The sequence below is a fragment of the Lacerta agilis genome, chromosome Z (genome assembly GCF_009819535.1).
Source record: "Lacerta agilis isolate rLacAgi1 chromosome Z, rLacAgi1.pri, whole genome shotgun sequence".
Taxonomy (NCBI): Eukaryota; Metazoa; Chordata; class Lepidosauria; order Squamata; family Lacertidae; genus Lacerta; species Lacerta agilis.
Genome location: NC_046331.1, coordinates 35791883 through 35807989, shown reverse-complemented (window position 1 = coordinate 35807989; position 16107 = coordinate 35791883). Strand labels below are relative to the sequence as shown.

The window sequence follows — 16107 nt, the reverse complement described above, 5'->3', positions numbered from 1 at the left end:
TTAACTTGGTCCTCTATTGAAAATGTCAACAGGCATGAGAATGAGGAGAGTGACTCTCAGCAATAAACACTCAGTGGATATATGAAACAGCCTCTAAAAAGTCCTGTGAGAAAGGATCATTATTATTTTAGCTTTGTTGTTACTGATGTGAACTATTAACAGTCTCCTGCCTGGGAAACTTGCTTCTACAAGTAAGAAACTGTTTACTATAAACAGCTTGTGCTATTTCTTAAACTCATAGCATCTGAGTAGGGATTAATCCTGCATAGTTTTTAACCAGTTCATATGACTGATAAATCAATGAAATGCTGCACTCCTACTACTTTATCCTAGAAATGTTAGCAAAAATATTCCACCCAGGGCTCAGAACTCCAGCTGAAGCATATTTCTCTAGAGACCTGGTTGGGGATCAGGCAAGGAATGTCTGGAGTAAGGAGTTATCTCATTATTGTCAAAACTACCCTTATAAGTTAGGCAAAGACATGTCCATCAGCCCTGTCTCTCTCAGCTCCTCCTAGGTGTGCACCTGATGAGTCACTTGCCACAACAGAGAGGCCTTGCCCCAATCTCAGCTTAAGTATCTTCCCCACTAGAGCTGCAGAAAAGCAGGTGAAGACTCCACCTGCATATAACCTGCTTCTGCTCCTCCCAGTTCAATCCTCTTCTGGTGAGGGGCAGGCGGAGGAGGTGAGGAAGCCCTGGACTCTATGCCAGCTGGACCTCTCTCTCCCTTTTCCTGCACCTGTTCTTCACCCTCCAATCCTTCAGCTTCTCCTGCCTCTGACTCTCAATCTCTTGGCCGTTACAGACTCCCTCAGATCACTGACCCCTTCTTCCAAGTCAGTCTCCAACCCTCCTTCTCCCGACGCCCACTCTTCAGTATCCAGCCACCACTCCTCAGCGTCCAGCCAGGCCCTGACACTAGAGTTAGAAGAAAGAAAAGTAGTCTAGTTGTAATTGCAATACTATCCTCTCTGAGCCTCTAGGATCAAGTGGGATAAAAGGCAGTGTGAATGAAATTCTTGCATTGTAGGGGGTTTGACTAGATGATGCTTGGTGTCCCTTCCAGCTTCTATGATTATATGAATGAACAAATGTGTAAAATGCAGATGCCATGCTAAGTTATGTTTTACTCCCTTCATTAGGAACACTTCACTGAGGTAATAAAGAACCAGGAATTTCTCTTGCTGCCTGCCAGTGAAATTGCTAAGCTCCTGTCAAGTGATGACATCAATGTCCCAGATGAAGAATCCATATTCAAGGCACTGATGTTGTGGGTTCGGCATGACTTGCAACCCAGGCAGCGGGAACTCGGAATGCTTCTCTCCTACATCAGATTGCCTTTGCTGTCCCCGCAGGTAGGCCTCTAGCTAGAATGCCTGAGAGATTTTATTTCTATGAATCCCTATGCACGCTGACCTGATCCACACTTCCAGGGTAAATGTGCAGCTTGAAACATCATTATCCTGCAGATTTTGTGCTTCCCTAGATTTTGTGATACAGTTTTCAGCTCCAAACCCCCTGTTGTTACGGCTGTTATTAATTTTTATTTTATTTAAATTATTTTGAACCTACTCTTTATTGGTCACACAATCCTGGAGCGAGCAATCACATTTCAAATAATATTTCATTGAAATGCACCTAATGTGAAAATCAAACCCTACACTAACAACTAGGACCGAGTGAGAAATTTGATTCAGATCACACTGAAATGTGAAGCCTACCTAATCTGCAGTTTCTGAAACAGCATATGAACTGAAACACAACAGTATTTGAAATTCAAACTTGCATGAAATTTGCAATGAGGGTCTCCAGCCAAGTAATGTGCAAAAATTCATATGCTCACATATATTTCAAATGCATATATATATATATATATATATAGAGAGAGAGAGAGAGAGAGAGAGAGAGAGAGAGATATTTTTTTATTAAAAATGCACTGTATTAGGGGAAATTGCTTTGCAAAACATAAAGATTGGGTGTGCGTGTAAAAAGTATTAAAATGTGTATATTGGAATACATTTTCAATAAAATGTGGATGAACCCCTCACAATCTGATGTGGAAATGTGGATAATAACTGAAGCTGACATATTGGTTATATCAGCCAAATGAGGGCACCATTCTAACAAAACAGTTGGGTGAATAGCCATGGTTTTACCTTTGGTATTGCTTGGACCTAGTAAAAACCTTCCACTGGCAATTAGTTCAATTTAATGTTGGAAGGCCCCCTCCCCAAGGATGACAGTGGGACTGTACTCCTTTCATTAGAAGACAATAGGGATATGTCAACAATCCTGGCACTTAGGTTGGAGCCAAAGCTGGAGGCATCAGAGAGCAGAAGCTGGCCAGGTCTGGTGGTAAATCACATGGCACCTCCCATTGGAGACCAGGCTGTGCTTGTGTGAGAAACGGTGAGTGGAATTGTTTCCTATAATTCCCCCATCCAGACATCCCAATAGTATCATAGGATCATCAGACCACGGGGAAGTGCTTTGGTAATGCATTGAGAAGGTCATTTTCTTGGGATAAGAGATGGGAGACAATCTTCCAAGCTATGACCAGAAGGTTGAGGATGATAGGGAGTGGGATTTGGTTGGAGGAGGCTTGACAGCAGCTCCCCAAGCCAGGAATCAGCATGGTTAGGCATATACTGGAGTTCATGCACCAGCCAACTTCATTCCCCAAAATTGCAGTTGAATTCCAACATTTTGTTTAGTTTTGTGTGCGCAAACTAATATGCACAGAAGCCAATGCAACCTGAATCCTGGGTCCTGTTGGCCCACTTGCCAACCCTCTCCTCCCTTGGCCAACTCCAGGTGTGGAAGAGGAGGAGGATCAGTAGCAGCAACACCAGCCATGAGGAGGATTTCTGTTGGCTGTCTCAGGGTCCTCACTAATTATTATGATGCCCTGTGGCCCATAACATCTGGAGAAAGACTTGGCTGATATATCTAGAAATGACCTTTTGATTACATCAATATGAACACCAAGACTTTGTATGTCTCAGCTATTAGCAGATCTGGAAAACAGCCCCATGTTCACAGATGACCTTGAGTGCCAGAAACTTCTCATGGAAGCAATGAAGTATCACCTGCTACCAGAAAGGAGGTCTATGATGCAGAGTCCTCGTACTAAGCCTAGGAAGTCCACCGTGGGCTCTCTCTATGCTGTGGGGGGTATGGATGCCACCAAAGGTAAACTGACAAAGTGATCTCTGGCCTATGAAAACTTAGTTCACAATAAATGTAGTTAGCATGTAAGGATGTAAGGATGGGGTAGCCAAAATGCTGCTCTCCCAATGTTTTAGACTACAACTCCCACTATCCCTGATCATTTATTATGCTGGCTGCAGATGATGAGAGCTATAGCCCAAAACATCTGGTGGGTACCCACTAGCTACTCCTGATACAAAGCCAAGATAGGGAACCTGGGTCTCTCCAGATGTTGTTGGACTCCAACCATCCTTGGCCATTGGAGATTATTGATTAGAATTCAGACTAGGATGGGCAGATGTAAAAGAAGATGGGGCTCCTGTATTTAAATAGTTGTGTAGAAAAGGGAATTTTAGCAAATGTAGTGACCTCTTCTACACAACTACAAGAGGAGCCCTGCCCTCTTGCATTTTCTTTCACCAGCTTTAGCTAGGAAGACAGCTATGGCCATTCCTGAATTGGGATAGCTTGATCACAGTTGTCCATGTAAAGTTGGATTACTTCAATGTCCTCTATGTGGGACTACCCTTGAAGTGGCTCCGCAGGCTACAGCTGGTACAAAACCTGGTGACTAGGTTGCTTGTGGGGGGAAACTACCACTGGCAATCTGCTACTGGGTCAGGTTCAAGGTGTTGTTACTATCATATAAGACCCTCTACAACTCAGGACCAGGTGACTTGAGATACTGACTTATCCCTTATATACTCAGCAGGCCACTGTGGTCTGTGGGGGAGCTTCTCCTTTAGGTTTCAAAGATACTCTGTAGAACATCACTCCTGTCAAGATATGACAGGTGACCACTACCTGCACTTTGGGAAACAGTTGAAGACATTTTTGTTTCCCAGCTGGAAGTATGCTTATTTTGCATTTTATTGCATTTTGTACACTGCCTTGAGACATAATGTGTGTGGAATGCCCATAATTTAATATAATCGGCGCCGCCACCAACCATCCCACCTTAATTAGAAGGCAACTTCCTGTGGTTCCTAATCTACCTTCACATTATTATTACTATTGATTTATTAATATCCTTATACACAACTGTCTCAAAGCAATTTACACCGAATATATTTTAAAACAGATTAAAATACAAAAATATGCAAAGTAGACACTCATGGTAAAGACCCATTCATCCCAATGGGAAAGCCCGTCAGAGCAAGATGGTCTTAAATTGTTTCTGGAAAGTGCAGATAGCTGGCACCTGTTGCATCTTGACAAGAATAATGCTCCACAGAACTGGGTAGCCACACTAAAACCCCTGCTCCGAATTATACCTCGCAACTGTTGGCCAAAGCCTATCCGATTCCATCTGCAACTTTTAAAGTTCCACACTTTTTTTAAAAAAGGGGGAAAGAATAGGTTTATATTCCACTGCTACCTGCAGAAACTTTACCCTTACACCCACAGCATACAACCCACAGAAAAGCAATTATTCAAAGAGATTGTAGTGTTACTTGCTACTGCAGAAATTGCTAGCAAGATTGGATGTTTGAACTAATTTCAAACACGCCGTCTTGCCACCATATTACATTTCGTTATATGGAATGAATATTAACATTATTCAGATAGAGTTGCTCACACCGCTCCCAAGGTAAAAAAAAAAAGCACAGCACTTTAGATCCTCAGGATGAAGGGGAGAAAATGGTTTGGATTGCATTGTGTTTCTTGTGCAATCATAATGGACACATAGGAGATTGAAGCTGAAGTCCGAGCCTTAAGATCTTTGCTTTAGTGGCTGACCTTTAGAATTGAATGGACAGGAGTGGAATGAATTAGAATTAATTGGAATTTCACAGTTGAAAATAGCAACACTGGTTGCCTCGCTTCAGAAAGGATATTGTAGAGCTGGAAAAGGTTCAGAAAAGGGCAACCGAAACCATCAAGGGATTGGTGCAACTTCCCTCTGAGGAAAGGTTACAACTTCTGGGGTATTTTAGTTTAGAGAAAAGACAGGTAAGAGATGAAATTATAGAAGTCGGTAAAATTATAGATGTCACAGAAAGTGGACAGAGTAAAGTTTTTTTTGCCCCTTTCTCATAACCCCAGAATTCAGGGAAACTCAATGAAGCGGAATGTTGGAAGACAAAAGAAAATACTTCTTTACACTGTTAAACAATGGAATTGCCACCAACTTGGGTGGATTTAAAAGAGAAATTCAGGAGGATAAGACTATCAGTGCCTACTAGTTGTGATGGCTGCTGTTCTCAGGCCTTGCTTGTGGGCTTCACATAGACATCTGGTTGGCCTGATCCTGCTCTTTTTCTTTTTTTAAAGCCTTTGTTGTTGTTTGGTCATGTCTGACTCTTCGTGACCCCATGGACCTGAGCACGCCAGGCACTCCTGTCTTCCACTGCCTCCCACAGTTTGGTCAAACTCATGTTGGTAGCTTCAAGAACACTGTCCAACCATCTCATCCTCTGTCACCCCCTTCTCCTTGTGCCCTCCATCTTTCCCAACATCAGGGTCTTTCCCAGGGAGTCTTCTCTTCTCATGAGGTGGCCAGAGTACTGGAGCCTCAGCTTCAGGATCTGTCCTTCCAGTGAGCACTCAGGCCTGATTTCCTTAGGAATTGATAGGTTTGATCTTCTTGCAGTCCATGGGACTCTCAAGAGTCTCCTCCAGCACCATAATTCAAAAGCATCAATTCTTCGGCCTTTACAAAGCTTTAAAAAAAGATTTAAAAACACCATGCACCACTCAGTCTGTGAATATATCCCTAGCTACAAGGTACAAGTCTTGGGTGTTTACCACTCTACTTTTTCAACCTGTTTCTGCATGCAACTATAAGCATGTAGTTCATTTTCCACACTAAGTTGCTTGCCACTGATACATATGACCACACCATAATTTTAGAAGTTTGACCAGTTCCTATCCTTGAAGCTAACTCTAAAAAAACTTCTTAACCACCAAATATTTAATGGTGTCTTGCACTTCCATGTGTTTCAGGCACAAATACTTTTCATGTATTTTACGTACAAGTTCTCAAGATATCTCAGTTATATAAGTGGTTAAAATTGGCTGTTCATTATCTCCAATCAGTGTCAGCGATATCACTGAATGTTCATGAATATTCCATTGCCACCACTGTTCTGTAAGATTCTCCTTCAAATTCACTATTCATATATTTTCAACAGGCACTACCACCATTGAGAAATATGACTTGAGGACAAACAGCTGGATCCAAATTGGAACCATGAATGGAAGGCGGCTACAGTTCGGAGTTGCTGTGATTGACAACAAGCTGTACATTGTAGGAGGAAGAGATGGCCTGAAAACATCCAATACAGTTGAATGTTTCAATCCAGTAACCAAAGCCTGGACCGTGATGCCCCCAATGTCAACCCACAGGCATGGTTTGGGTAAGAGCATCTGCAAAATTATCTTCTACTTAAACTGGCAATGACAGTTTGACACACATTAAACATGCACTTGCTGTGCAATGATTCTCCAGAGACCTCTAACAGAGAACAGGTCTACATATTCCTAGCCATCCCTTGACATTAGATGCATGTGTGAATGGACCACTGTGATTCAGTGATCACAGTAAGAGCTTTTCTATCATATCTCAAACACAACAATTTGGATCCAGCGTTGGTGGAAGTCAGAACTGTGTGTGTTACTGGGCTTTCCCAGCCCTCCTCTTCACTGCAGTTATTAAAAAGAGAATGTTATGAGTACACACACAGAGTTAAAAATGGGATGGAATGCACTGTATGAAACAGATATGGGCCATTCCACCCATCCCTACTCCATAGCCATGAAGCTTCACAGGCTGTTCACAGCCCGAGATTCCTTGTCCTGTATTGGTGCATGAATTTCGGTGTTTTGTTTTGTTGTGTGACTGTTATGCCAGTTATCCACCATATGGCTCTACTGGGTGGATGGCGGGGTGTAGGTGAGGAACACGAATACGTAATTCAACAGATGTGTCTCTACATTAATATCTACTACTTTCCTCCCAACTCTGATTTTCATCCAAAGGTGTAGCAATGCTTGAAGGGCCAATGTATGCGGTGGGAGGCCATGATGGATGGAGTTACCTCAACACGGTGGAAAGATGGGACCCTCAGGCCCGGCAGTGGAATTACGTCGCAAGCATGGCAACACCAAGGAGCACTGTGGGGGTTGCAGCACTGAACAGCAAGTATGCATAACACTCACAGATAAGCTCAGTTGATTAGACTGTGGGGCTGATAATGCCAAGGTTTCAGGTTCAATCCCTGTATGGGATAGCTGCATTGTAGGGGGTCAGACAAGATGACCCTCAGTGTCTCTTCCAACTCCACTATGATTCTATGATTAACCCTGTAGAGCCACCACCAGCCAGTGCAGACCAGAGTTGGAGAACCTTTGGCCTTTTGGATGTTGTACTGCATCTCATCCCCACCCTCCATCACCCTTAAGCATTGGCCATGCTGGCAACGGCTGATGGGAGTTCAACAACATCTGGAGGGCCACGTATTCTACATCCTTGTTGTAGAGCAAGATGAACCGATGGCATGCTTCCTGCGTCCTTCCTTTAAAATGTGGGCAGTTAGACAATATGCCTTCATGTCTTGCTTGTCTTGCTGTTATAGGTTGTATGCTGTTGGCGGGCGAGACGGCAGCTCCTGCCTGAAATCCATGGAGTGCTTTGACCCCCACACAAACAAGTGGAGCATGTGTGCATCCATGTCAAAGCGGCGTGGAGGGGTTGGTGTTGCAACCTACAACGGGTTTCTCTATGCCGTGGGTGGCCATGATGCACCTGCTTCTAACCACTGTTCTCGGCTTTCCGACTGCGTAGAAAGGTAGGGGGCATTTAAAAAAATTTGTTAGTGCATACTCTTTAAGGAGGTCAAGGTGGCATACAATATTCTCCAACTCCAACGTTATCCCCACAACAACCCTATAAGGTAGTTCAGGATGAGAGAAGGTGACTGGCCCAACGTCACCCCAGTGAGGTTCATGCCCGGGTGGGGGTCTGGTCACCTTCTCATGCTGTAACCATTATGCCACACTGCATAAAGGAATTAAATGACTGGAATCTTCCTTTGTGCGTCGAAGCAGATGTTTTAGGTTTAAACAACATGCTGGATTTACCAGGTGTTTAAAATTATTCACCAGAGAAAGTAATTTATAAAATTAACAAAATTGGGGATGCAGTTGGAGGGCCTCCCAAAGAATGGAAGTTAAAACTAGGGAAGTGATCATACTGTACCTGTGTGCCGCTTCGTAAACCGATAGATTCATATTGGAGGTGGGGAACCTTCTGGAGGCCACATACCGTGTGGGCAGGACCATAAGCAACAATGCATATAAAATCTACATTTATACAGTAGGCTAGGTCCTACACACATTCACACACTCTTCTTTATCTTCCTTCCATGGTAGCGAGAAGTATGATCCGTATTCGAGGACATATTCAAGGCAGGCAAAAACACTCAAGGAGGATGCAAAGTAGAGTCAGTGGCGGATGGGGGAGAAGTTCTAAGGCCCAGGCAGAGAGGCTTGGAGGTCTGAAATTGGGCCTGAGGTTCCCCCACCCCTGATTTATCTGAAGCAAATGCTGCTTCTCTTAATTCCAAATGTATGCTGCATGCCCACTTTCCATCTAACAATGAATGGTAGCCTTGATTTATTAAGCTGTACATTATCTCAAACTACTTCAAGATCTGCAAAAGGCTCCTATACTAAGAATCCATCAATTTCTTCAAAAGGCAGCTTGCTGATAATCTAAAATTCCTTAAAGCGTGCACAGACCAAAACATTTCTATGAATTGTTATAGCCATCCAGCAAATAATAATAATAATAACAATACTAACAACAACAATAAATGCTTGGCTTTTTTCTTGGGACATTTGCTTGATGTCCTCCAAATGGAAAGGGAGTAAAGAATGGGTGATTGGCTGTCACTGTTGCTGCTGCATGCTTCAACTCAGTCATTTTACATTGTGACTAAGAAGAAAAGACTAGATCATAAGTCAAGAGTGCCCTCTTGTGGCTGCAGGTAGCATGATTATATTTCTTCCTCGCGGCTCAATATGGAGTCTTGAGAACCTTTACCAGCTCAGATTTGGGTGACTGGGTGTGGGGGAAGTTTTCTCAAAGCAGTGCCACTCCTTCCTGTTAATCTGGATGCCTTTGTTTTCTCTTCGATTACTCTTTGCTGCTGCTAGGTATACCTGCTGCCCCAATGCCATCGATTCCTTCCTCCCCAGAAGGCAAATGTTGCTTCCTTTTCCTGCCCTCACTCTGATTATTCTACCCTGAAGCCAAATCAGAGTGAGGGCACAAGTGGGACGTGACACGTCCTGTCTAGAGAGGAAGAAACAGAAGGAACTTTGCAGGGGTGGGGAGGGGGAAGAGAAAGTACCATGTAGTATAAGAGATGAGGATGAATGCTACTGTGTATATAATCCACCCTCTTCAAGTTCCCATGCCCAAATCACCAAACTGGCCCCTTCCAATGGGGTGCTGCAGCTGAAGGAGGCATTTGAGCTTAGTTATTTTATTTATTTATATCTATTCTACTAATAACTGCAAAGATCTACATAAATACTCTAGGTATGATCCGAAAACAGACACTTGGACCACTGTAGCACCTTTGAGCGTACCCCGTGATGCTGTTGGGATCTGTCCTCTTGGAGACAGGTTGTACGCAGTGGGTGGTTACGATGGACAAACCTACCTGGATACGGTGGAATCTTACGATGCACAAAACAATGAATGGATAGAGGTAATTTGCTTGTTATTGCATTTATACCCCACTTTCCCTCCAAGTAGCTCAAGCTGCATTACATGGCTTCTCCTACCCCCCCCCCCAAATTTTTGTTCTCACAACAACCCTGTGGGATAAATTATGCTGAGAAGATGGTGGCTGGCCCAAGGTCACCCAAGGAGCTTCATGGCTGAGTGAGTCTAGCCTGCTAACAGCTACACTACACAACACCATCTTGCCCATTGCCACTAACCAAGAAATGCCCACCTGTCTGTATTGCACTTCCAGGTGTACCAACCCTGGCTGCTCCAGGGTCTCCCTTTCCCTCAAATGTTTCCACCCATTATCCCTGGCTGCCCCTTCTGCTTGAGCCTGTCTCTCAAGACACCTCAAACGCAATTATCCTGTAAAGCCTCTGGTACAAGCCTATAAGTCCTTACTCTGCACAGAAACTAAACTTTAGTGTGCGTTAACTGTATTTCTCCCATATTAGTTACTTTGCCTAAGTCTTCCTCCCCCCCTCTGTCAAAGTTTACATTGTAAGGGTCTTGGGGCAGGGATCTACCTTTTTGTCTATGTTACTCTGTAAGGCAATTAATAGATAAGCAGCAGTAAAATGCAACCCCTTTTATGGGAGGTGATGGACTCTCCTTCACTGGCCATCTTTCAGGGATTCCTTAGCTGTGATTCCTGCATTGCAGGGGGCTGGACTATATGATGACATCCTTGAAAAGAGGCCCAGGTTAACAAAAGGCCCCATTTTCACTATACATTTAAATCACTATTATTCTACTTCAAACAGTCACAGCTTCCCATAGAGGATTCTGGAAGCTAGTTTGCCAAAGATGCTGAGAGTTGTTGGGAGATACCTATTTCCCTCGCAGAGCTACAATTTCCAGAATTCCCCAGGAAGAGGGACTGGTTGTTTAACTACTCTGGGGTTTTTAGCCCTGTAAGAGGATTAAAAGTATCCTAACAACTTTCAAACTACAGTGGTACAAATGCTTCAGGTTACAAACACTTCGGGTTACAAACTCCGCTAACCCGGAAATAGTATCTCTGGTTGCGAACTTTGCCCCAGGATGAGAACGGAAATGGCGCACTGGGAGCACGGTGGCAGCGGGAGGCCCCATTAGCGAAAGCGTGCCTCAGGTTAAGAATGGTTTCGGGTTAGGAATGGACCTCCGGAACGAATTAAGTTCGTAACTCGAGGTACCACTGTACAGTTCCCAAGATTATTTGGGGGAAGCCATGACAGTTTAAAGTGGTATGATACAGTTTAAATGCATAGTGCAGATGGGGCCAAAACAGTGTCCGACAGAGGAGAATTTCTGGAGAAGGTGTTTACTGTTGAAATGTCATCACAGAAAAGGCTGTGTCCTCACTCACCGCTTGGCCTAACCACCAGAAGGTGTGCACATTTGGAACCACACTTGGATTGAATGGGCAAGTGGTCCTTCAGCTAGTTCACACACTGACCAGTATCTTACTGTGCATATTCTGCACTTGGACAGTATGCATATTCACTGGTTGATATGCACAATCTTCCAATTTACTAAGCACCCCAGTTTATACTTTTATATTGATCTCTACATTACCCCAAAACACAGTTGTTGACATCTGTATGTCTCAGTAGAGTGTGCCTCAGGGGATGTAGTCAAACTATTGCATAAGCAGCACTGAAGTGACCTTCCTGGGCAGCGTATATGGAGGTCCTGGGCTGCCCAGGTGACAAGACCCCCCTGTCAGCTTTATTGATGTGGTCCAAGGGCAAGCAGAGCAACATGTCTGGCTGCAGGAATTGCCAGAAGGAAACATACAAGGAAGCCATCCAACCTTAGGGATTCCATTCTGGATTCGTGTAGGGTTTACTCCTTAGCTTTTTCTTTTCCTGAAGATATCCTGCAAAGTAGTGTGTGTGGGGTGTGTGTGTGTGTGTGTTAGGGTCAGAGTTTTCCATCTCCTAGATTGGCTCCTTTCCCAAGTTGACGAACCCCATCTGCCTCTCACTTTTCTCTAAAGCACATGAAGAAACCACCTTCAGACCCACTATTGGCCTCATTCACTTAATTTGCCATGCAGGGGAGGTACCTAACTCACTGAGGGTTTGAGACCCATTGGCTACCCTCACCTGGTTTAGCTGGTCAGACAAAGACGTTCCTGGGGGTATGGCTGCTGTTGCATGCTGACAGTGTCTAGATGCCACAGGTGAGAAATGAGTGAAGGGTGGGGACCAAACTATCCCTGAAGAAGCAGCACATGTCCCCCACCAGAGGTAGCACCCCTCCTTTAACACTCCCCACACCCCAACAATAGCCCTAGCAATAGCAACATAGTATTTGGAGGGAAATTATATGCTATTCTTAATTAATTTAGATCATGGCTGGGGAATCTTTCACCCTCGAGGTGATGCTGGGCTCCCACCATCCTTGGCCATTAGCTGATGGAGTTCGGGTTTGACAACATCCAAAGGGCAGCAGTTCCCCCTGTGTCCCCCCCCCCACCCCGATTCAGACTGTCATGTTAGATGGAGTTAACAGTGCACATTCTGGTTTTTTTTTTAGGAAGTTCCAGTCAATATAGGAAGAGCTGGTGCCTGTGTTGTAGTCGTGAAGCTGCCATAACAGACCATTTCCAGGTGTGAAATATTAATAAGAAGCATGGCAGAAGAGGAGGAAATGCATCCTTGAAAACAACACAAAGCGCTTCCACTACAGGAGGAGGAAAGACAAGGATGAGCCCATGTGGAGCCTGAGCATGAAAACCACATTTTCTGCATTCCAAAGACACACTTAGCAGGTGTTTGACCATCATGGGTGATGTTAATCTCTATCTGTAGGGAGGATCTGGGTACACACTGTGCATCAATAGAGAGAGCCTCATTCTAAAGCAATTCTGTGTCAAGAACAGCTGAGCGTGCAGCTGAAAATGAAACATGTATCTCCCCCCTATAATTACTTACACTTGCATTATAAGAACCCCTGGACAGCTTGATATGGAGAAGGAGGGCAGGGAGCCATGTGGAGCCTTGAATCCCTATTCCCTCACCAGAAAGACGCCTTGCGTAGTCTCCTCCTCATGCACAAAGATACCTCTGCAGGGTCTTTTCTGCACCACTTAGCATCCGTGAATAGTTGCCAGGACCCCAGGACTTTGGCAAGGCTCCTTGCTAATGCTTGCCTCTTTTGAGCTTTTTCAGGCCTTGCCCCTGGTTTTGATCACCATCGGTTAGCTGGATCTAGTTGCCCTTAAAGTTTCTCGCAGTGCTCTTGACCTGGGGTCATATTGCATGTGGAAAAATAAAAGGGTAGCTAGGCACAGCTGGCTAATGCTGTGCGGAGCACTGCTACTGCAGCAAGATGTCCACTGATGGAAGGCAGTGCCGAGAGGACACATTGTTCAGGGCCACTTAATGCTTGAGCTGACCCTGATTCTTTGGATTCTGTGATAAATCTAGACCAGGAGTTGGCAACTTAGCACATGTTGGCACAGTGGTGGCTATGCAGCTATGGAATCTCTGAGCATCCCCTGTCACTGTCCCCATGGTCATAAGGTAGCAAGGGGGGGTTACTTTCTTCTCCTTTCAAAAGTACATACAGCTGAAGGAGGAAGTTGGAAAAGTTCCACTCTTTCTCGCATCCTCTTCCAACTCTTAATATTGTGTGTGTGTGTGTGTGTGATTCAGATTAATTATATTGATTCTAACTTTGACCCTTGTAGAATCTATGTGTGCGTGCACACACATGTGTTTCATCTTTTTTGTCTTTGGGTGGGGAAGGTGCTGATCTGGGAGAGGGTGGGAATGCAGCCCTTGCTCAAAATGTGGCCAATGGTAATAAAAAAAGGAGTCAGTGGCTCCTAATATAGACATTGCTTACGTATCACCCAATGTCTAGAAACAAGGTGGGAAGGAGATTGTGATTGCAGAAATAAAATACTTGGTAGGTTATAAGCAGCAACTCAAATACAGTGTCACACTGATGTTCCTGGAATTGCTAATGGAAAATGAATATAAGACATAATTATTATGGAAGTGGTCTTTAGTCTTTCTGAACACAGGACTCTGCTAACATGGGCCCAGTTTTTGTTTTTGTAAATGTATTATATGCTTACCCCTGCTGCATGTAGATCTGCCCTCTTTTCTTTGCTTTCCTTCCTCCTCTGACAGGGGAAAAAAAAGTCACTGCAGTGCTGGTTCCACCCACACAAAGTCACGTGCTTCCAGTTCTCCAGTTGAGGTCTGGTGTATTGCAAATGCATGATTGCAAATGCACACAGAATCTCTCTGCTTTGTTGGGCAGAGGCTTTAGCACCAAATAGAAGTCCTCAGGAGAAGGTGTGCGATGTGGCACAAGGTTTCACCCCTTACTTCATGTCAGTTGGGCCATCCATGCTCCCCCTACAGTTCACCCACCTGCGACAGATCAGCCTAGGCCACTGCAAAGTGTTGCATGTCTTGCAAGCATCAGAGTGCTTAAAGAAGGGGTGGGGAGCCTCTGGCCCAAAGGGACCCAATGAAACTCTGCGCACTGGCATTGCATCACATCCCCCTTGCTGAAATGTGCCATTGATAGTGCCTCCTGCTTGCTTGCTTGCTTGCCTGGATGGAGGTGCGTATGTGCGTGTATATAAACTAACTTACTGTACAAAGCTAACTTTCCTATTCATTGATCTGCTCACTTTTGCCCCTGGTTCTGCACAGCACAGGTCTGTGGCTCATAGAAGGTTGCCCCAGATGTTCTTTGGCTCAAAAAGGTTCATCACCCTGGTTTAAGTAAACGCAACCAACACCCAACCCCTTCCCTAACAAAACACCGCAGACCATCGGCTTCAAGTCTTTCACTATGGTACCCCAGGAAGGTGACAGGGTCCCAACATTGTCTGAGGACACAGCTACACTGGCAAAGAAAAAGTGCTTTATATTCGTTTGTATATGCATTATAATGCTGTGACACCAGATGGCGCTGTGGAGTTCTGCTTTTGCTAACCCGATTTCGCATATAAAGTTTGCAACGCGTTTAACTGAAACACTTCTTTGATGTGTCTAGATCCAGCCTGGGATCTAGAATCATATAGAATTGTAGAGTTGGAAGGGACCCCAAGGTAACCTAGTCCAACCTCCTGCAATGCAGGAACATCAACTAAGGCATCCATGACAGGTGGCCATCCAACCTCTGTCAGAAAGAATCCTGTAGACCGTAATCTGCTAAGGGTGCTGAGAGTTCTCCTCACAGAGCCACAGTTCTGGAGTGATTTAACAAGTAATCTCTGTTCCCAAGGAACCATGGGAATTGTTATGTGAGAGGAATAGGGGTCCTCTCCCCTGCTTTGCATGTTAGAATAGCCATGGCCAGGATTCATATCTGTAGTCTTCTCCTATGTGCAACGTACATATGCACCAGTCCAGTGGTCCCTCCTAGCTCCTAAAGAGTCTGGATATACTTTGCACATGATGTTTACTATGCTGAATAAGCATCAAGGGCAGGGCCAATGGCTGCAGTTCTGCTCCCATTTCTTTGTATGTTCATTGTAATATGTGAAGTGTTCTTAAGATTTACTTTCTGAGGTTGTGTAGTGCGTACAGCCCTCCAGAATCCAAAGTCTATATACCACCAAAAGTGAAACACCTCTCCCTCTCTCTCTCTCTCTCTCTCTCTCTCTCTCTCTCTCAAAAAGAAGGATTTCTAATGAAGATGGCACATAAAACATAAGCTGAAAACCGCACAGCTGCTATTATATTAATCACCACATGCCCGATGATTCTCGGAATTGTCTTTCCTTTGCAAATCCATCTGTGAGAACCGTTTTGAACCAATTCTGCTTCCTCTGGAATAATGGCCGTGGGTCAAGACCCTGTTGGCAGTGTGGCATTAATGTAATCGCATTTGCGGAATGAAACATACACGGGGGAACTATGTATATCATATTGATATGACAAGCCTGCGACCTCAGCTGTGGGGTGCAAACCTTGTGGTGCATTCCGATAAATATTCTGTTAAGTTCAGAACTGGTGTGCTGCAGGGAACTACAGATCATTAAAATAAGTGTGTTTACACTTTAATTCCAAAAGATGCTGAATAGTAAAGAAGGTGATTTGTCGAGCACTTGCTGTGGAAAGGAAAGGGCAAAATACATAGGAACATAGAAAGCTGCTCTCCACTGAGTCAGATCGCTAGTCCATTCCATCCCAGTA

The 16107-nt window shown here is 44.4% G+C and overlaps 1 protein-coding gene across 1 annotated transcript in view; it reads left to right on the top strand.

Annotated features, from left to right (window-relative positions):
- The window catches only part of KLHL4 (kelch like family member 4), a 40857-nt gene extending 27316 nt beyond the window's left edge, over positions 1-13541 (top strand). Inside the window, exons 5-11 of the mRNA XM_033137797.1 lie at positions 1146-1358; positions 3009-3195; positions 6348-6572; positions 7195-7357; positions 7791-8003; positions 9761-9932; positions 12479-13541. Coding sequence (XP_032993688.1) covers positions 1146-1358; positions 3009-3195; positions 6348-6572; positions 7195-7357; positions 7791-8003; positions 9761-9932; positions 12479-12538 — 1233 coding nt within the window. The 3' untranslated portion in view covers positions 12539-13541. The remainder of the gene's footprint in view (positions 1-1145; positions 1359-3008; positions 3196-6347; positions 6573-7194; positions 7358-7790; positions 8004-9760; positions 9933-12478) is intronic.
- The last annotated feature ends 2566 nt before the right edge of the window (positions 13542-16107 follow it).